General features: G+C 43.9%; 1 protein-coding gene across 16 annotated transcripts in view; it reads left to right on the forward strand.

Moving 5' to 3' along the window:
* APBB2 (amyloid beta precursor protein binding family B member 2) overlaps window positions 1-21161 on the forward strand; it is a 363347-nt gene that overhangs the window by 248760 nt on the left and 93426 nt on the right. For 13 of the 16 annotated variants that reach the window (XM_082464206.1, XM_082464207.1, XM_082464202.1 and 10 more), the window contains 3 exons: window positions 4824-4886; window positions 5271-5356; window positions 5451-5511. In XM_082464206.1, coding sequence (XP_082320332.1) covers window positions 4824-4886; window positions 5271-5356; window positions 5451-5511 — 210 coding nt within the window. The remainder of the gene's footprint in view (window positions 1-4823; window positions 4887-5270; window positions 5357-5450; window positions 5512-21161) is intronic. The other 3 variants (XM_082464198.1, XM_082464197.1, XM_082464196.1) reach the window with 1 other exon arrangement.

Consider the following 21161-nt stretch of genomic DNA (forward strand, 5'->3'; position numbering starts at 1 on the left):
TTTTATACAGATTTTTCCTGAGCTGGCTTAAAAAAAAAGTAAGTGCCAAATCTGTTGACTCAGCTTCACAAAAGTTTAGGACGGAAGGCTTCCTTACAGTTTGAAAATTTTACATTTCACATTCCAAAGTTCACCAGGGAAGTGTTAGGCGCAGCGCATAATGTTCCCTCTGCATACGCCAGCAGTATTTTTGAAAGTTTATAAACTGGCCGGGAAGCATTTGCTGCTGAAATTTGGCCCAAAGATGATCTCCCCCCAGCCCATCAGTTTGTTCCAAGTTACTTAGATGTTGAATTTTAGAGAGAAGAGGGAGCTACGCAAAATATTGTAATGAATAACTGTTGGCCCATAAGCAAGTCTTACTTAGAATCTTTCCAGCAGGTGTTTCCAAGTTCTTTAAGGATGAGAGTATGGAGGAGCAAGTGGGTCTGAAGCAAGGGAAGGTCGAATTGTTTCTCAGGACCGTGATCTCTTCTTGATCACAATTCACTCTGTTCTTGCTGCATTGCCTCTGGAGTCTGGGAGGGGCCTGAGCAGCTAACTCCCCAGGAGGGGCAAAACCCACGTATTGCATTAGAACCTACGGATTTTCACATACATTTTGAAATAAGACAACAACATAAAGGGGCCAGTCTGTCATCATTTTACTGAACTTCTTGACCTGATCAAGTAATCATGACATTTTAGAGCTGGCAAGAACCTTTGAGAAGGGCCTAGTGAATGCTACGGCAGTATTTCTCAGCCTGTGAGCCAAGGACGGCGGCCAGCATGTCCTCTGGGGCTTGTAGAACATGCTAACCTTATTTTTACCCCAGGCCACTGAGCTAGACTCTCTAAGGGTAGGGCCTGAGAATCTGCCTTTATCATAAGCGTTCCAGGAAATTCTGAGTGAGTACAAGAGCTGGTCTTCTAGCGAATCTAGTCTCCCTGTTTTTATTTATATGTCACTTCCCCTTCAATTCTTTGGCTTCCCGCTAGCATCTCCTGGGAAGGCTTGTTCTCACCCGTCTGCTTTGAAAGCCCTTTAACCTTTATTACATTGTGTCTCTTTGTAGTATTCTTACTTGAGGCATGTCCGCCTCCCTTTTGCGGGGTTGGGGGGGGGGTTGGGACCTGCCCCCCTCATCTTGTGTCCTCGGCACCTGGCACAGTGCCTGGTACGTGGCAATGTTCATTAAATGTTTGCTGAATGAAAAAAAAAAATGTTTGCTGAATGAAGGAATAAACCGACTTTGTAGTGGAGGGAGCTCTTAGTTGACTTGCTGTAGCGGCAGAGCCAGCACTAGAGACCCAGGTCTCCTGATTCTCCTCTAGTTTCTAAATAGTGCTGCTGTTCACAGAGACTAATTTAATTGCACAAGCATTTGTCAGTTTGTCTTCTAGTTAGATTCTTTTTTTTAACTTCTCTGGATTTTATTTGCATGATAAACCATAACTGTTCTTTTGATAGTGTTGCATCCAGCAAAACACGGAAAGCAGTTTTAAAAGAAGGAAAAAATATACACACATATATGGATTCAGTGCTCATTAACATTGACTGGCCTATTCCTTGGAATTCCAGAATTCCAGGTACTCTGCCATTTATCATCAAGGCTACACATACCAAGGCTCAAGGCTTGACGAAAGAGGATTACGAAGCGTAGTTCATAACCCTTTGTAGTCCCTAGGCTCTCAAACTTTTTATTCTTACAAATGCCTTAGTAGAGATAAGGACACTGCTATTCCTGGGCACTTTCAGGCAGCCAGTCCCTGGGCTAAGGGCTCATGTTCTTGACCTCACTCTGTCCACACTCTGGTGGGAAGTCTTCTAAGATCCTAGAAGAAAAATATGGAAGAAGAAAACTCTCAGTAGTCAAGGTTATACAGTCAGCTTGATTCCCTTAGTAGGTCATGAGGGTGCCATGCTGAAAGGTCATGAAGGGTCATGGCAGGTGCCGTGCTCCAGGCGCTGGGTCAGTCCCCGCTGTCTCTGAGGAGCTAGGGCTCCAGGGCTCTCGAGAACCTGAGTGTCATCACCGTAATCAGGATAAGGGGTGCTGCAGCCTGGCCAAGGTCAAGACAAGCACCAGGAGGTTGTGTCCCAAGACATAACTCTGACACCACCATCTCTCAGCTGTGCAAGGCTTTGGCTGCATTGCCTGAGAGATGACCGATTGGAGGTTGTTACCCATGGAAGATGGTCCCAGTTCTTCCTCTGCTATCCTTTACCTCTCTTTGTGTCTGTCTTCCCTGGGGCATGTTGCTCGCCTGCCTTTTCCTCTTTTATTGTCTTTCTCTTTGTCTCTTCTTTCATCTCTCACTCCCATCACCCAGACTGCAGACTTTCTGTACAACCCAAACATCTGTGTTGGTGTCTTTTTTCTTTAAATTATTAGCTAAAATGTTGTATTCTCTCTTCTTAATTAAAAAAAAAATAATAGATGAATAGAATATATCGTTCTTAACATTTAGGACAAATTGTTTTTGTCCTTCATTGCCCTTGACTTAAAAAAAAAAAAAGTCACTTAAATGGAGAGGAAAGTTTCTCATCTTCGATGTCAATGAAAATTTTAAATATGGGAAGGAAAAAAAGGTCTTTGGCCCGTTCATAGCATATAATGTTAGTTTCCATTTTTATTTGCTTGAGTTTTGTGCTAAAGGGTTTCTTTAGGAATACTTATGTTATTTTAAGGTTTTGCAAAATCACTGTATAGGGCCTTTGTTTATTTAAATCTGTAAAAGGTGATTGTTGGAAGTTTGCCAGCTGACTCATGTCTCCGTAGCATGAGAGCTAGATTCATGCAGTCTTAGAACTATAATCAACTTTTACTTTACAGGGACTCCTACATCCAAAGAGTAAATACATAAAAAAATTTAAACACACACGTATAGAGAAGTGTTTGATAAAATGCCAAAGCCTTTTCTGAATACTTGTTTTAAAAAATGCTCTTCTTCCACTCTTTGTAGTCCTAACACAATGTCTTTTGGGTATAATTTCTGATATCAGATTCCCTTTGTCAGACACACATGCCTTTTTAAAAATGTCTTCACAAGAGCACAATTATCTTGAATCTTCCTAATTCACCATCTGATTACATTTTCAAAGTTCAACCTAAATGAAAACCTCACGTGAAATGCTCACATGTAAATGATGATGACAATTTGGGACCAAATAGGCTTGTTTTCTTTTTTAAAAAGAAATTTTAGCTTAAAATTTTATTTTGTACTTGATATTTCAAGTCCTTATCGTGAGTGTTTATTAATCCCCCTATGATGGTAACTCTAAACATTTTTCAGTCACTGGCCCTTCTGAAAACAGAAAAGTTGGGGATAAAATGCACTTGCACAAAACCCCACATCCATTTCAGGGGGTTCATAGGTCGCCACAGCTGACAGGTTAAGATTTTCCTGTTATATTTTCTCCTCAGTAAAAACTGAACACTGCTTTTGGGGATGGAGTGAGGAAGGAGGTGAGGGGCTGGACAGCATTCCTGCTCTGTGCTCAGTTAAAGAGATTATTTTTAAAAAATAAATAAACACAGTGGTCCAAGTTCTGTTTTAGTTTGAAAAACTGCAGGTTGGGTGCCTGGTCCAGCAAAGAAAGCAACAATGACACCAACTGTGTAGAAGTGATAATGGATCCAAATTTGCAAGGCCATGCCCTCAGAGAGGCCTTCAGAGCCAAATAAATGCATTTTTCAACACCTGGGACATTTGATCTTCACTGCTTCTTGCTTCAAGTGGCTTTAAAAATTGTGTTGTGTGCAGAAGTTATGGGTCAGTACTACCGTCTCATTTTCAAAGAACTTTAGTTGTAAAGTTACTTAGTGGAAGAGTTTCTCTTATTGATTTATTATTCAAGAAAAGAGATTTTCCTGACAAGTGGAACAAGTTCATAAGGATGTGCCTGGGTGTCTTATTAGTATCATTTATTTCCCCAAATGTCACGTGAAAAATATTTGAATATTCAGTCAATATAGTAGAAAGAAAAAAAATGTTTCCATTGTTGTCCGAGGTGAATAAAGGAAGGAGTTGTTTAGATTTGAAGGTCTGTTGTCAGAGGTTGCCCAGCAAGGCAAGGCTTTGCACTTTGTTCTGTAACTATGTTTAGAAAAGCATTTCGTGATCGAATATTAATTTGTGAAGAGGCTTGGGTGGCAAGGAAGTAGAGTTTTTTATGAACAAGAGGAATTTACATTAGATTGTCTAGAGCTATTTTTTATTAGATTAAATCTCAGCAAGATGAGGTCAGGCTGGGTTCTTTGCCCTCCATCATTGCCATTTTTTTCTTTTAAGTGAAAATAATTTGGCCCCCAGCTTTTTTATGCCCTTAGCCATGGACACTCCCATTTCCATCTAGCACATTGACAAACATCATCCCTAATTCCACCTCCACTTCAAGAAAACAGTTCTGTTTGGTTAATAAGAGAGAAAAAGCTGCCTGTGAAATTAGGTACGCTGGGCATTTAATACTTTGATGCATAGTGTGTGCTTTTAAGACCACATTTAGAAAGTATCGATAACTTCACTGTCTGGTAATAACATTCAGCCATTTGTTTTGGTAAGTAATTAAAGCGCCCTCTCTTTCCTCCTGCCCTAGGCCTCAGGTGTTGATCTAGATCAAGGGAGAGCGAGCTCACATGCTGCCGTTAGAGTGAATTTGTTCCCTAACCCATCCTGTGAATATCAATGCTAACAACAGTGTCTTGTGTGTGTGTGTGTGTGTGTGTGTTTTCTTTTTTTTTTTTCCCCTTTCCTTTTCTATCCTTTATTATTTTCTTTCTTTCTTTCTTTCTTTTTTTTAAATCAATGTGCTTTTTCCTTGTGAATAATTATATGTCTAGAAACAGCCATGGAGTGATTTTGCTGTTCTGAATGGGGGAAAGATTAATAGTGACATTTGGAAGGCAAGTATATTGTCAGATTTTAGCTCATTTAATATTTTGTCCTTTTTGCATGGCTGTGGCTGCATCTTCTTTGTGAATATCATGCATTCTGCAGGGACGGAGTGAGGGGGCTTCTGGCTAGGGCTGTGGGACTCACACGTGTCGCCTTTTTTGATGTCTCCCATTGTGAATGACTTCAGGCTGATTGCCCCAGGTTCCTGTTGTCTTGTAAGAAGCGGCACTTGGCACCAAACCGGCATCAGCAGCCCATGCATGCCTTTTTCCGCCTAAGCTCACGTACACTCTCTGCCTCGTGCCGGGAGGACTTCTCTCCCCTTTGATATTTGAGGCCATGTAATGGGTCATTCCCCCTTTCTACATTAACAGGGATCTCTTTTCCTCCAGGATTTGCACGCAGCCACAGTCAACCCGGACCCCAGTTTAAAAGAGTTTGAAGGAGCAACACTGCGCTATGCGTCCTTGAAGCTCAGGTAGGGCGTTCAGGGCACCTGCCGTAACGTGTGGCTCTGTGCAGCTAGAGATTGCAGTAGAATTCTCAGCCCGATTCTCTGTTTTTCTTTCTAGAAATGCCCCACATGCTGATGACGATGATTCTTGTAGTATCAACAGTGACCCAGAAGCTAAGGTTTGTAAGAAAGTGCTTTCAGCGACCAGGTTAATATCCTTGCATCAAAATAATGACTTTGGATAATGGCCCAGTTTTTTTTTTTGTTTTTGTTTTTTTGTTGTTTTTTTTGGCTGTGTCGGGTCTTCGTTTCTGTGCGAGGGCTTTCTCCAGTTGCGGCGAGCGGGGGCCACTCTTCATCGCGGTGCGCGGGCCTCTCACTATCGCGGCCTCTCTTGTTGCGGACCACAGGCTCCAGACGCGCAGGCTCAGTAGTTGTGGCTCACGGGCCCAGTTGCTCCGCGGCATGTGGGATCTTCCCAGACCAGGGCTCGAACCCGTGTCCCCTGCATTGGCAGGCAGATTCTCAACCACTGCGCCACCAGGGAAGCCCAATGGCCCAGTTTTTTACAAACCATCAACCCAGAGCCACTTAATAAGGAATTATTCCTCAGTCCTCTCTCTTTCCTAATCTCCCCAACAATTAAAGTAAATCCCTCGGCCAAGTTAGGTTTGGGGAGGATTTCTGTAATCATCACGACTCTGCTTGTATCTCACTACATCAGTTCTTTGTGCATCGCAATAAGTTAAAATTATCGTTCGAACAGGTGGGCTTCAGAAGCCTTTGAAGATAAGCCAGGCTGTGCCTTGCAGTGCCACGGGAGGGGCGGTTGAACAGGTGCCACAGACCCCTCACGCCCACCTCCTCCAGGGCAGCCTCGCACCTGTGCAGAGCGAAAGCTCCTCCTCGTCCCCGTCCTAAACACAGGCCTGTTTCACGGTGGAAAGTGAGAGTGAACTTTCGCTCTGGACTTCTGGTGGGGAACCGGCAGGGCCAGCTGATGGGTATGTGACCTGTGCAGTTGCACGGGTCCCTGCGCTGAGAATCAGGGCCCCGTGTTTTTCTGTGCAGTTGCTCTCTTGATGTTCTTGATACTTTTATCTTTGACCCTGTGCTCTGTAGATGAAGTGCAGTGGGGCAACGGAGTGTGCTCCGGGGGTTGGAGCCTTGGCTTATGCACAGTCCTGCCACCTCCCTACCTCCCCAGTGTTTCTCAGCTGCCCGTTCCCCTGCTCCTTGGCACCTCAGGCCCTGCCACCCTCCCCATCCCTGCCCCCACCCAGCAATTACTGTTGCCTTCCACCCCTGTCGGGGGCTAGGTGTGAGCCTGGGGAGAGTTGATGCCAGGTACACAAACTCCATGGTGTCCCAGGAGGGGACAAAGTAGTGTCCTGCCCAGCTCAGGCGGACAGCACAGCAGTGTGTTCGGCAGGTGACTCAGTGAGGCCCCGCCCACTCCCAGTCCAGGTACCTAGCGTGTCCCGGCACAGGTGTTGCAAACAGAGGGTCACCCATGTGCTGTGGGCTGGGGTGGTGAGTCCACGGGAAAGGGGGATTCTTGGCTCAGTTTCCCCACCCCTGGCCAGGACGTGGTGCATCGGCCTAGCAGCTGATGGTCTGTAGGGGTGGGCAGCCTGTGATGGTCTGCACTCACCCTGTAAGTATCCCCATGCCCGAGAGAGCGTGACATTAAATAACAAGCAAAAAACCCCGTTAGGAGTTGAGAGAGAGAATGCAGAAGAAAGGATAAAGCTTCATGTCTTAATACTTTTTACAGCTTTCTCCCCCCTGCTTTTTGAACATGGGGCCATGTGTTTTCATTTTACATATTTCATTTTCATTTGCAAATTATGTAGCTGGACCTAGATATTTTTCTGAATCCCAAAGTAGATCTGTGTCTGTGAATAAAACAGCAGATAGGTTCCTGTAGCAGTAGTTAAGTGGGGAACACCGTGCAGGTTCAAAACCTTGGCTCCCTGGCCAGAAGCTGCCACATTGCCATTGGTTCTGTAAGAATCTCAGGGCTCCTCCGTTGCTCCTAGTTTGCTCAGCTTCATTCTAAGCACAGCCTGATCAGGTTAAGGCTGCTCCAGAGCCAGCCGTGTTCTGAACAAGTTCTTGGTTGGCCGCTGACACCCTGGCCTTTAAAGATAAATCTTACGGCAAGGAAGGGAAGGGACGCAGTAAAACAGGAAGGCAGGCTGTGAATAATTTGCTTTGCTACCAAGTGTTTTATAAGGGCTATCAGCAAAGACTGGAGGAGGAAGGGCGAGCAGCAGCAATATTTTTCTCCACCCGGAAGGGCTGGGCCAGTGATGTCTGTAAAGCTGAGTGTGAAATTGACAAGAGTGGGCCGGAAGGGTGATGCATGGAACGGAGATTGAATGGGTGGCAGGAATAGGAGGTAATTGAGCTGTTACCTAAGAGGGTGCTTTCTCTTTTTCCCTCTCAGTTGTATTGCTTACTGAATTCTTGATCTACCACTGTTCTGTTCCCAACGTGTCTATTCTAGCACCTATTAGGAATTTGTTCATGTTAATAAGGAGGCTCAGCTTTCTTAGAAGTAACTAAAGTTGTACTTAGTTCTAAACAAAAAAGCACGTGTATTGTATTATTTATTTTATATCCTTCTTTGTTCTATAAAAGAGCTGAGGAGACTTATGAAAGCACTTACAAGCCACAGAAAACATAAGGGAAGAATCAGTGCATCTGTCTGTACTGGGACAGTAGATGGAGTTAGGACAGATCAGACTGGGGAGAAGGAAAAAGCGTAGGACTTTTTTTTCAGAGCATAGGACTTGGCATAGTTAAGAAAATGGACCTTTGGGTCCATTTTTGTTCCTCCAGGTGATTATTTATACTGAGAACTCTTATGGTAAATGGCATGAACTCCTGTAAGGGCATCTCAGAATCTTGAAAAAACCTCTGCCAACTACACGTGCTTCTAACTGCCCCCATCCCACCCTAGATTCTGAAGGTGCCCCGTGCTCTAGAAAGGCACTGTCACTCTTGAGGACCCTAAGTCTGTCGGGAGGGGAAAAGGGTGTCAGAACCCTGCTTTCTATGAATCCCACTGTGCATGAGGTAAAAGCATCTCAGTTCCTTATGGAATATAATGGTTTTTCTAGTGCTCTGTTATAAAATAATTGTAATAATGAATATTTATTGAGTGCTAACATTTTGCCCGGCTTAGTCCTAAAGACTTCATTGCTGTTGACTCTTTTATTCTCACGGAAATTCAAAGGGGCTGACTGTCATTATTGCAGATGAGGAAAATGAGGCATAGAAAGTTGAACAGCTAGTTCAATAGTAGAGTCAGGATTTGAATCCAGGCCATTTGGCTCCAGAGCCCATGCTCACTAGACTGTCCAAAGAAAAGTCTCACCTGGAGCTTCATTTAGGGTCCACCATCAATTAATGTGATCCGTGTCCTCAACAATACTCCAGGTTTATGTAAAGACACATAGAAATTTGGATTTTGCTCATTGGAAGCAAAGGACAAACCCATTTCAAGTAAATTGGTGGAGGATTTTGACAGCGTGGACCAGCTTTCCGGTCTGACTTGAGGCAGAGATGAACCCTAGACTCTAGAAGTGGAATGGATGGGCCGCAGGTTTTTTCAGACCATCCCTCAGTGGTGTAAGTTCAACCAGGCTTATGATAAACGTTGGGCCAGAACAGGAGGAAGTGGGGACTGGAGTGGAGCTCATCTGTGTGTCTGGCGATTGGCCGAGCTGCCCACTTTAGATACCCCACACAGATGGCGTCCCTTTGGGGAAATTGAGTCTTGCTGTGCTTCTCTGGAGGCAAGTCTCTCCACCTCCTGATGGAAGCGGGCCAAGGGAAACCCTGCAGGGAAGGCTAAGGTGATCCTTCAGTGCTGTTTCTAACGGCACTAAACGAAATTATTTTTTACAAATTTGGAACAAGTCCATTGGTTTAGAGCTGACTTTGATGAGGCCACCTTGGAGGTATTCCCCATCGCCACCACCCTCTGGCTTCTCCCATCTGCCCCCTTAGTCACTCCTCGCCTGTTTAATGCTCCCTGGGGCACCTAAGCAGGCAGAAGTGGCAAGATCTAGGTTCCCAGATGTTCAAGCTTTCGATAGATCTAAAGATATCTAAAGGGTATCTTTAGTTAACCCTTTCCATTCTTTCAGTTTGCCAAGGACACAGGAACTGAGTGCCTCGCAAAGAAGCAGAGGGTATCCTTTCTTTAGGAAGCAAAAATATTTAATTTCATGTACGATGGAATTCTAAATATAGTCCCCGAGGAATGATTACTAAAAAGATGATTATAGAAAATGTCTTCCTTACTCCCTCAATGAAACTTAGATGCTGGAAAAATAAAAGTCATTTTTAGACTATCAGGATATGAATCCTTCAGAATTCTCCCCAGCCACTCTGAGTCAGGGCATCTTGATAATCAGTTGTTCAGTGAAACATCTAAGTAGCAACATAAATGAACTCTTCCCCCCATGCCACCCCACTTCTGCAAAAGCAGAGTATTTTTATAACTCTGACAGTGTTTTATGAGCCTACCTAACTTTATATACAGTAAATATTTTTTTAGTTGATTGCAGTATGTGCATGAGTTTATATATAATTCTGAGCTCTTTAACTTTTATTTTAAAATAATTATAGATTTATAGAAAAGTCACAAAGATATTGAGTTCCCATATACCCTTCACCTATGTTCCCCTAATAGTAACATCTTCATAATCACGGACAATTATCCAAACTAAGAAATTAATATTGATACCGTATTATTAACTAAAATAGGCTATTCATTCACATTTTCCCATTTTTTCCACTAATATCCTTTTTAGGACCTAATCTAGGATACTACATTGCATGTACTGAGCTCTTTAAAAATTACTTCACGTATTCCTTTCCATAATTCTCAGATTTATCATTCTTAATTCCATTATAATATTCCATTTAATTAATAGCACCATAATCTGTCTAGGCACCCAGTGGCCATAGGAACAATTTCCAGTGCTACAGGGCAGAGTTACAACTTCATAAAAATAGGTGGCTTTTTTTCTTTTAAATCATTGCTTTGGTACAGGTTGCTAAAACCGGTATTACCGGGTCAAAGGCTATCAACTTATGGCTTCTGTCACTTACTGCAAAACTGCTTTTCAGAAAAGGCTACGGCAGCGTATAATTCCATACCCTAGAAGACACCTTTGTCCACTGCCCATTATTCTTTAGGCTTTGTCATTTTTACTTATTTACCTTATTTTATTGCATGTGAGCTACTACCTCCTACTTTAAAATTCCCCCCTCTTAAATTATCATCAACATAGGACATTTGTTTTGGTAGTTACAAAACCCTGTGTTTATTATGAAACTCAGTGTTTCTGTCCTTTCTTGGCTGTCTTTTGCCCTTATTTTTCTTTTTTTTCTAATAAATTTATTTTATTATTTTTGGCTGCATTGGATCTTTGTTGCTGCGTGTGGGCTTTCTCTAGTTGTGGCGAGCAGGGGCTACTCTTCGTTGCGGTGCGCAGGCTTCTCATTGCAGTGGCGTCTCTTGTTGCGGAGCACGGGCTCTAGGCACACGGGCTTCAGTAGTTGTAGCACGTGGGCTCAGTAATTGTGGCTCGCGGGCTCTAGAGCACAGGCTCAGTAGTTGTGGTGCACGGGCTTAGTTGCTCCATGGCACCTGGGATCTTCCCAGACCAGGGCACGAACCTATGTCCCCTGCATTGGCAGGCAGATTCTTAACCACTGTGCCGCCAGGGAAGCCCTGCCCTTATTTTTCTATGCATTTTTTAAATAAAAATTTTATTTTGGAATAATTTTGGATTTACAGAAAAGTGACAAAGATAGTACAGAGAGTTCCTGTATACCCATCACCCAACTTCCCCCAAGGTCCTATCTTACATAACCATAGTACACTTGTGAAAACTAAAAAAATGAAGAGGGATACAAAACTATTGCCTAAACACTTTATTCTGATTTTACCAGTCGTTCTTCTAGGTCCTTTTTCAGTTCCAGGATCTAGCTCAGGACAGTACGTGGTGTTTAGTCCCTCTGCATTTTTAAATTCAAAACTTTGTTATTGTAATCTTGAAGATTTTTTCTATTTTTTTTCTCTCTCTGTCTATTTTGCGTCACTGCCCCATGTGAAATGTTTTTAAATGTCTGCGTGTACAAGCTTTTTGTAGATAGTTGCCTCTTGTGCCTCATTTGTCAAGAAGGCAATTTCTAGTCATGTCTAGGCGGCCAGGTAGCTTGCACTTCTGAATGCCCACGATTCTGCACTCTGTCCCCTGGGCTCATCCTACTACCTTAGAACCCTAATTTAGCCCTTTAAAACGTTCCTTTTCTCATGGCATGTGGCTTATTGCTGGCCAAATGCTTGACTAGAATGATTAACCCTAAAATAAAAGCCAGTTATAATTAAATTGTAGAAAACTGAATGCTTCGAAAAATATGTACGAATTCCTTAGAGTGCTTTCCTCTCCTTTGTGTTCGCTATGCTCAGACTTCTGTAAAGGAAGTGTTCTGCCATCTTGTGGACAGTATTAAAATTACGTCCCTAAAGAAATCAGCATTTCATGTGAAATCATTGAATTGCTTAAAGCTAGAAGTGACATTAAAGATGATCGAATGGTCCTCCTTTACAGGTGAAAAAGTGAATCCCAGAAAATTTGTGTGCATAACTTTCCTAGGGTCCCACAATTAGTGGTGGAGATGGCATTCAAAGGTGGGTCTCCTGGGCCTCTGACCAGGCGTCAGAGTGTATAACAAATCATTTTCAGGATATTTGTGAGGAGAAGTAATTAGAACTGCTTTCAGAACACTGTTCTTCGGAATCCACACAACAAGGGAACTGGGTAAGGAAGATTATTCTTTCCCAAGCGTTAAATTCTCTGGGTTTCAGCTTCCTCGGCTGTAAGATGAGGTGTTATCATCTCAGAAGTCACTTCTGGTTCTGAGAAATTTTCAGATCTGAAATGAAGTGAGCAGTCTTGATCTATGGCGTCTGGAGATGAAATAGTTCAGTCTGGTCTATCTCCAGATCTGGAGAAGGAAAGAAAGAGTAGTTTGAGCCCAGGGCTGGAGAGAGGGAGCTGGCTCCCTTTTCTGAACACACGCTCTGCCTGCGCCCTGCACTATGCTAGGCACCTACATGCAATTTTCCTGCAAACGCAAGGCACCGTGGTTGTTGCCCCCATATTACAGATAAGAAACTGGTGCTTTGAACAGGTTAAATAATTCATTTTATCACACAGCCAGTAACTGGTGGAGCTGGGACTCAAACCTAGTTGCATTTGACTCCGAGGTCTAAGGGAGCGTCGTGCCCACCCACTCCCAGGGATCGTTTCCCTAAGCTTTATGGTCACTGGCTGCCTGGGTGTCTGAGGTGGAGGTAGCAGGGATGTCAGAGGTAGGCAGGGTTGGGGGGGGGGACTGGAGAGTCATTGCTTGAGGAAAGACTCCCTCTTCCTTTCCAGCGGCTCCCAGATGGTCCAGTCCTTGGCAGTGCCTTCAAACTTGCCTGCCCATATTGACAGATTCAGGTTCAGTTGTTCTGGGGCCGGACAAGGTACTGCAATTCTGCCAAGCTCTCGGGTGCTGCTTATGCTGCCGGTCTGTACACAACACGTCAAGCAGCAACAGTAAAGAGTTTGAAATCAGATAAATAAGGTGTCATTTCTGTGCATCCTCTGCAGTCTTCCTACACAGTACCTCCCAGTTCTGTCATGGCCATTTGCAGCCGGTTCCCAGCTGCTCGGGGATGTCTTTCCCAGGCACTGGTTTTCGTGAAAGCTTTGCTTGTCTCTCTCCTCTTTTGGTATAACCTGCCCCAGATGGAGAGAAAAGAGAAAGAGGTGATACACATCAGTTGGTCAGTAGGTTTGATAGAGGAACGTCCTGAAGTGAACGGCGAATGAACATGAGATTCTACTATTCATCTGTAAGCTTTATTTATCTGAGCCCTCCCTTGGTTCCTATTCGCATAGATTTTCCTGAAGTAATCATATTAGTGGCTACTGACTAGATTAGCACTAATAGATAAACAGGAAGGGGTAGGGAGTATCTTTTCTCATTCAGATTTATTTCTGGTCTATGTAGCAAATTCGTTATCATTACTTAGCATTTGTATGGGATTTTTATGTTTGCATGTAGTTCTTAGAATTGATTTTTGTTCATGTGGCACGGGTTTTTTTCTTTCAGAAATCCTGATCTGTATGAGAAGTTTGGGTTTGATTTCTGTTGTTGATTCATTAATTGAGTCAAAAACATTTATTGAATGCTTAATGTTAAAGAAAATCTGTGTGTTACAATGGCTAAGAGCATGGACTCTGGGCCTTGATTCAAAGCCAGCCTCTGCTACTTACTTAGCTGGGTGACCTTGGGCAAGTTACTTAGCCTCTCTGTACCTCAGTTTCCTCATCTAGAGAGTGGGCATAATAATAGTACCTACCCCACAAGGCTATTAGTAAACGTTAAGTGAATTGATGTAAACATAAGATCTATGTCAAGTGCTTAGAACCATCTCTATCATACTTTGTGCATTAGACGTTATGACTCTTCTCTTACAAGGAGGAACGGATATGTCCCCTGCCTTCACGGGGCAGACAACAAACAGGGAAATTCAGTGCATTGTGCTAAGTGCTGAGCTATCATGTCATGGGTGCTGAGCTGGGGACATCTATCCTGGCTGGGAGTAAGGGGTGGCATATTGTTTTCCAGAAGGCGATGATGCCTAAACTAATGCGTGTACTTGCATTGCTACGGGATTTAGTGATTCTCTCTCAAAATGTAAATGTAAGTGCTCAAGATTAAAAAATAATTTTACATGTAATTTTGTGTTCATTTTCAGCAAATGCTTTTAGGAACAGATCTACTAAGATGAGGCCCACCCATATTTGTCCAATACTGCAGATAACATTGTTTCTGTCATCTGTTAATGTGTACACATGTTACAGACTATGCCCAAACTTGGTAGCTTAAAACAACCATTTATTTTGCTCCTGAAATAAATTTTGTGGGTTCAGGAATTTGGGAAGGGCTCAGTGGCGCAGTTCCTTTCTGATCCACATGGGGGCATCTGGGGGCAGGTGGGGCTGGAGAATCCACTTCCAAGACGGCTTCTTCACTCACGTGCCTGGTGGCTCAGTGTTCCTTGGCCACTGCCTCTCTTCATGTGGCATCTCATCCTCCCGGGCCTCTCCATGTGGCTTGGAGTTCTCACAGTGGTGGTCTCTGGGTAGGCAGGTGTACTTCTCACATGGTGTCTGGCTTCCAAGAAGCAGGAAGCTTCCTGAAGCCACCAGGTGAGACAAGGCTGTTTCAGGAGATGGCACCCCATCACTTCCACCCTGTTCTGTTGATCAGAGCAGTCGCAGCCCAGACCCAAGGGTGGAGACACGGACTCTACCTCTTGAGGGAGAGTGTCAAGGTCATACTGCAGAGAGCATGTAGGATAGCGGGGGAGAGGGTGCTTTATTCCTGTCATCTTTGGGACATAACAGTCTGTGACAGATGTTATTCTCACATTTTAGTTATTCAGAGAAAACGCCCTTAGTGAGGGGCATAACTGTCAACACAGTTGAATCAAGAAACCGAGGCACAGAGCCAATGACGAACATACCAAGTCCTGGCAGAATGAGATTTCATCCTCTCATGAACGGCTTTCAGGTTGACATTCACGAAGAGAAAATAAGGACCATCTCATTCAAGCCTTAGGAGAGGTGGAAGGAGCACAGAGCGGCAGAGTTACCTGCCCGAGAGTGTATAGCTGGTCTGGGAAGAGCAGGACTCGAGCCAGGCCCCTGAGCCTGGTCCAGCATGCTTTTCCACTGAGCAGGGCGACACTCACTGCCTCTTGGACACTGAGCCATTGGCCTTTGATAACTCATTTTGTCTCCGGGCCCAGAGGCCAGCTTTTGTGTTTCTAAAACTGTTTTCCTCTGTTTATTTGCCAACATGACCACGCATAATGCCGTGTTTCTGGCAGAGCCACGGCTCCCTTTCCCTTATTAACTTCTGGTCACTACGCTTGCCTGAATGAGCAGTTGAGGAATTGGCAGCCATGCGAGCCCCCGGGTTTTGAAAGGCACTGTTGAAACGAGCTGCATTGTTATCCAACTGCTGGCAGCTGCTCCCTGTGGTGGGCAAATGCCTGGATGGCTAATTAAGGAGAGGCACACTTCCTTCTTCCCTTGAAGGAAGGAAGCAGGAAACAGGTGAGGTGATGGGCGGCCCCCAGCAGCAGTGGTGGTGGAGGTGGGCATCCTGAGAGCGCAGGGGCAGCAGATGTGTCAACCTGACCCCGTGAGATCCTGGCAGAGAATCCTGGGCCGTGGGTGTTCTCAGAGCTGAGCAGCCTCAGGTAGAAGCAGCAGCAGTGGTACCTTCATCGAGCAGGGCTGGGTCCTCTAGGAAGAGCCAGTTGGTCCCGAGGCTGGCATTCCAAGGCTGCCCAGAAACTTGACAACACGTACCAGGCGTCCTCTTCTCGGGGCTGTTGCCTGAGAACTTAATGCCGGTGCCAGTACTGAGGTTGTACTGTGAACATTTCTTATTTATTTGCAGTTAATGACATTGATAGAGAAATGATGGCTCCTCCTACAGGACTATTGGAATAATTGAGACACTGAGCCATTTTCACGAAACCACGCTGTCCCCTCACCCCTGTGCCTCCTATTTAAAATCTCATTGAAGTGTGAAGCCACAACGATCAGAGCCTGAGGTCCTCGTCTGCTCCAGGCTCTGGTGCTTCTAAGGAAATGGTTTTAATAGTCAGGTTTGCATAATTTCAGTCTCTAAATTGACATGAAGTGTGACAGCTCTCAACAGTTGTCTGTAACCAAGCCATCCATCCACTCATTCTACATATATTTATTCAACAACAATGGCATGCAAGGTGAGATAATCAATCAGACCGAGGAGAGGAGCAGAAGAAAGTAATACAGCAGAGAAAATGGTAATCCCATTTAAGAATGGCAGTTACAATGTTACTGGACTTGAGAAAGAGACAGTTTGCATCTGTATGTGGAATTTCAGTTGCTTCCTGTTGAAGGAGACATTTGAGATCAGTTCACTAAGCATAATCCATAAATAATTTAAATTGACAACCTAAGTGTTCGTTAGCAGATGGATGGATAAAGGAGATGTAGTGTGTATATGCAGTGGAATATTATTCAGCCACAAGAAAGAAAGCTTGCCATTTGTGACAAGCTTTGGACACGAATAGACCTTGAGAGTGTTATACTAAGAGAGATAAGTCGGACAGAGAAAGACAAATACTGTATGATGTCTCTTATATGTGGAATCTAAAGAAGCCGAACTCTTAGAAACAGAGTAGGTTACCAGGGTCCGGGAACAGGGGAACTGCGGAGATGTTGTTTAAGGGTACACACCTACAACTAGTAGATAAATAAGTCCTGGGGATTCAGTGCACAGTGTAGTGATTATAGTCAACAATACTGTATTGAAAACTTCAAAGTTGCTAAGAGACTGGATCTTGATTGTTCCCACCACAGAAAAGAAATGATAAAAATGAGACATGATAGAGGTGTTAACGAATGCCATGGTGGTGGTCTTACTGAAATATATAAATGTATCAAACCAGCACGTTGTACACCTTAAACTTACACAAATGTTATATATCAGTTATATCTCAGTTTTTAAAAATTAATTTAGAAATAACTCAATTGACCTTAAAAGATCCTCAGACTAAAAAATCACTTCATTAAGACTGTGCTTAGCTGATGAACCAGCACATTCTTAACCCACATCTCCAGCCGGACAACACTGCAATTCACCTCCTGTGGGCACAGAGCAGAAATGTGGCCCTTTGGATTCCCTTACAGTCTCTCATTCTCTCAGCAGACCTGCTGCTCAGGAAGGGGACACAGGTCCCCACCCAGGGCCCACTTTTCTGCTCCAGCCACATTCCCAGTGGTAGGTTTGACCAGCAAGTGACCCCTGTCTCTACTGAAGGTAGAACGTTGGCCCATGTAAATGACACATGGACCCTAGAAACAAGAATATATAATTTCTCAAAAAGCCCTTCTCCTGAGAGCCGTGATTTTTTTTCAGAGCTGTGAGTTCAGATGAGATCTATAGCAACCTATTTTATAGAAAATGTCAGTTTTCCCTCTTCACCTAATGCTATAGGCCAGTGTCACTTAGCAAATAAAATACTATATGAAGCTCTTCTCTCCTTCTTCAGATATTCTAATACTAATACTAATATTAATTCTAATATTCTAATGTCTGCCCTGTTTTGGTTGAGATCTAGAAACAATAAAATGAATGGATATCCAACGTAGACCTTCATCATTTGGCAACAGTAGAGGGCTGGGCGGAGAAGGAAACTAACGTTGCTCTGATTCCAACCATGTGCTGGGCACCCTACTGGGTGCTTTACTTGCAGCGGGCCATCTGATTCTCGGAACAACCCTGCAGGGGGGCGGGTGATGTTGTTATTCCCACTTTACAGATGAGGAAATTGAGATTCAGAGAACCCAAGTCACTTTCTTAAAATCACAAATCAGTTGTATGGATGAACTGAAATTTGAGCCTGAGTGAAGCAGACTCTGAAGGCCGTGTTCTGATAATAAAATACGGTGATGATTGCTGATGTTCATTGAGCATTTAGTATGTTTTGGGGCACATATATACCAAGGTGGTTTGGGGCCGTTACCGGTAAGCTCAGTTTCTGTCTTTCAGGCTCATCTAGCACCTCTGTAAAAGGCAATAGCAAACGCTCCCATGTGACTTCCACTGTCCTGCTTTCCCACAAACCCCAGGAGCTATGTTCTTTTATTTCTCCTATTTTTAGTTGAAGCTGAGGCACAGAATCTTACGTGACCTGCCCACGGTTTCAGAGCTGATAAATGGCAGAGCTGAGATGTGAACCCAGTCAGTCTGGCTTCAGAGACCAAGCTTTTAATCTCTGGGCTGTCCTTCCTCTTGTGTAGGTGGGCCTTCCCATGGTCTTGCAAGCATGCCTTTGGTTTGGTTCTCTGATTCCCTGTGTGATTGTTGTGTGGGAGTTCTATACCATGAGCTCAAGCTCACCTGAAGATGTGCAACTGTGTTAAAGATTGAGAGGAAAAATAAAATATGTTTTTATGTGTGTGTTTTGGTTTTGTGTGTATGTGTGTGTCTTTTAGTGGATTACCCAAGCACTTGACTCCCGGTGAAGGACAAAAGAGGAAAAAACAGCTAGAGTCTTTGTCCCTAATGCAGGGCCATGTTCCAAGGGGAAAGGGTATGAAGTAGGAGCTGGAATCCTTGAGTTCTGGGCCCAGTGCTCTTGGGGATGAGCTGTGTGACTTTGTTAACCTCTCTGAACATCACTTTTCTAATCTGTAAAATGGGGTGGTACTAATGCATAGTCTGGGAAACTCATAGTATTACTGTGAAGACCAAGTAAGATGTTATACAGTAGCAGTGTTTTGCTGTACAGCACTAGCTAAACATGATGTATGGTTTTGGTCTTCCAAAAGTTTCTTTAAAAATTCGGATGTAATGGTTCCCAGCAGCCCCGTCAGTCATGGTGATTTACCCGTTTTTGCTGCTGTGTAGGTCCCGTCAGCTGGAGGCTGTGTGGGACTGAGCCCCGTCCCAAGTATGCCATCTTTAAGGCCACCCTCCCTCTCTCTCTAATCCATTTAGTTTGGGAATCATTTTGGCGATCACAGTATTACAATGGGTCATAGCTTAAGTGAAGCAGCATTACTTTCTTTTTTCCAGACCTTAGAAAAAAATTAAAATAGGAAATGTCTCGTAACACACTGGTTATTAATGAAAATGCAGATAGTACCAGCTTATATAAGTTATACGAGGAGTTTTAATCTAATTTTTGGGACGGAGTCAGTGATGATAGGAATAAAGAATTTCCTTTGTGTCAGTGGGATTGAGTGTTTGGTGCCTCACTTTATAGACGAAACAAACCTTGAAACAGGTTTTTGACTCGTTGCAATTTGTGCGTGCGTGTGTGTGTGTGTGTGTATGATTTCTCACTTTACGTAGAGCATATTGCTCTCCCCTTTTTCTGTATGTTAGGGAGCATTTATGTAAAGCCTTCGTCAATTCAGAATTGCTCGGTGGTTCAGCTGGAATAGCAGTGAAACACTTGAGTTCAGTAACGCAAGCCTTCCCTTCCTAGTGCGCTAGTGCCCGGGTAGAAGCCCAGGCTGGTCTCAGCCTCTAGAGTTCTGGTTGAAAAGCTTTGGGTTTCAGCCACCAGGAGCTTTATACTAGCTTTTAAAAAAAGAAAAGTTACTCCAAAGTTCTATGTACATATTATTGACATCGAAGTTGCCCCCCTTTTACAGGAAACTCTAGATTGTTCCTTCCTTAGTTGCTACTTCTCCCCAGCATTTACAGTGACTTCAGAGATTACAAAGACTGCCGAAAAGTGGGGGACTGCAGCAGAATCTGGCCTGCTGCCGTTAACAGCATTAAAGTACTCATACTGTCCACGAGATGGGTGTTGATAAATAATGTAGCATTTGTAAAACATTTTCCCAAAAATCTTTTTTTTTAACTTATTAAAAGTTAACATGGGGGGGAAAAATTGACCCAGGAAGCTGAGAAAGTCACCAGTGGCCCACAGCATATTTTGGCATCATGTTACATACGGAACCTCGCCATTCCTCTAACGTTCTTTGCGGACCTGTCTCTATGAAAGATTCAAGGCCGCAGAGGTGAGCGCGTGCCAGAGCTAACTGTGTACGGGCGGGGTTGTGATGTGTGTACTGGCGGGGTTGTGATGTGTGTACTGGCGGGGTTGTCATGTGTGTACTGGCGGGGTTGTCATGTGTGTACTAGGTGAGGCTGGTACTGTTCCCACAGAGCAAGCTGTGTGGAGTTAAGGTAATGTGGTGTCGCCAGCCCTGGGGCACTCCACATTGTTAATAAGTGAAGATATTCTCAAGACAGAAAAATACATTTTATTTTGTGTCCTCTTTTATGTGCTTAAGTGGAACTACCGTCTTCTCCTTCAAGATGTAAAGACTCTTCCCAAAGCAGTTTGAAAAATGGGATGGTTGAAGTTCTCATGTATTGTCATGAAATAAGTTTCACGGAGGTTGTATTTCACATGCAGAATCGTAACCTATGTGCAGAATAAATCTCGTGTCTCTGGTCTGGTCATCTCTGTTGAAACGGGAACATCAGTGGGGACAGTTAACATCCTACTTTTAAAGGTTTGCCCCAGGAGTGAAGAGTCCACAGCCCCCTTGGTAGAGGGTTTCTTGTTTTAGTATCTCTTTTCCTTAAGAAGTTCATCATTACTGCTTTCCAGATTCTCCTTGTCTTTCCAGAGCCCCTACCCCTTGCTCGACGCCCTAGGTAGAAGGATGACTTTGGAGTGCATTTTCCCCACACTTTTTCAACTGCTTCACCATAACGCTTCTCATTCTTCTCTGAGAAAATTAATCCAGACTCCCTCTACCTTTCTTTATAATTCACAGGACTCATAGCACTTTGATTAGTTTTGGTGATTTTTCTCAGGATACCCTGCATCTTCCCCTTGGAAGAAAAAAATGAATCAACAGATATTAAGTGCTTCTGGTGTGTGTGGCACTTAACTGGGCATTGTGGGAGAAGAAAAACACACACAAGGTCTCCCTGACCTCAAGTGGCTCCTGGGAGAGGGATACGGTGTTGAGAATCAGGACACCCCACTGCTCACCTGTACCGGCCGCTCACAGGCGAGGAGACCCTGGACAAGTCACTTCCCCTGATGGGCCTCATCAGTCAAGCAAAGGGGACAAGCAAAGCTTTGAGTTCAGCTCTGAAAACAAGGCTCAGAGGCTAATGGGGGAGGTGGCATTAATTCAAAGAATAG

The sequence above is a fragment of the Balaenoptera physalus genome, assembly GCF_965194825.1.
Source record: "Balaenoptera physalus genome assembly, chromosome: 5".
Taxonomy (NCBI): Eukaryota; Metazoa; Chordata; class Mammalia; order Artiodactyla; family Balaenopteridae; genus Balaenoptera; species Balaenoptera physalus.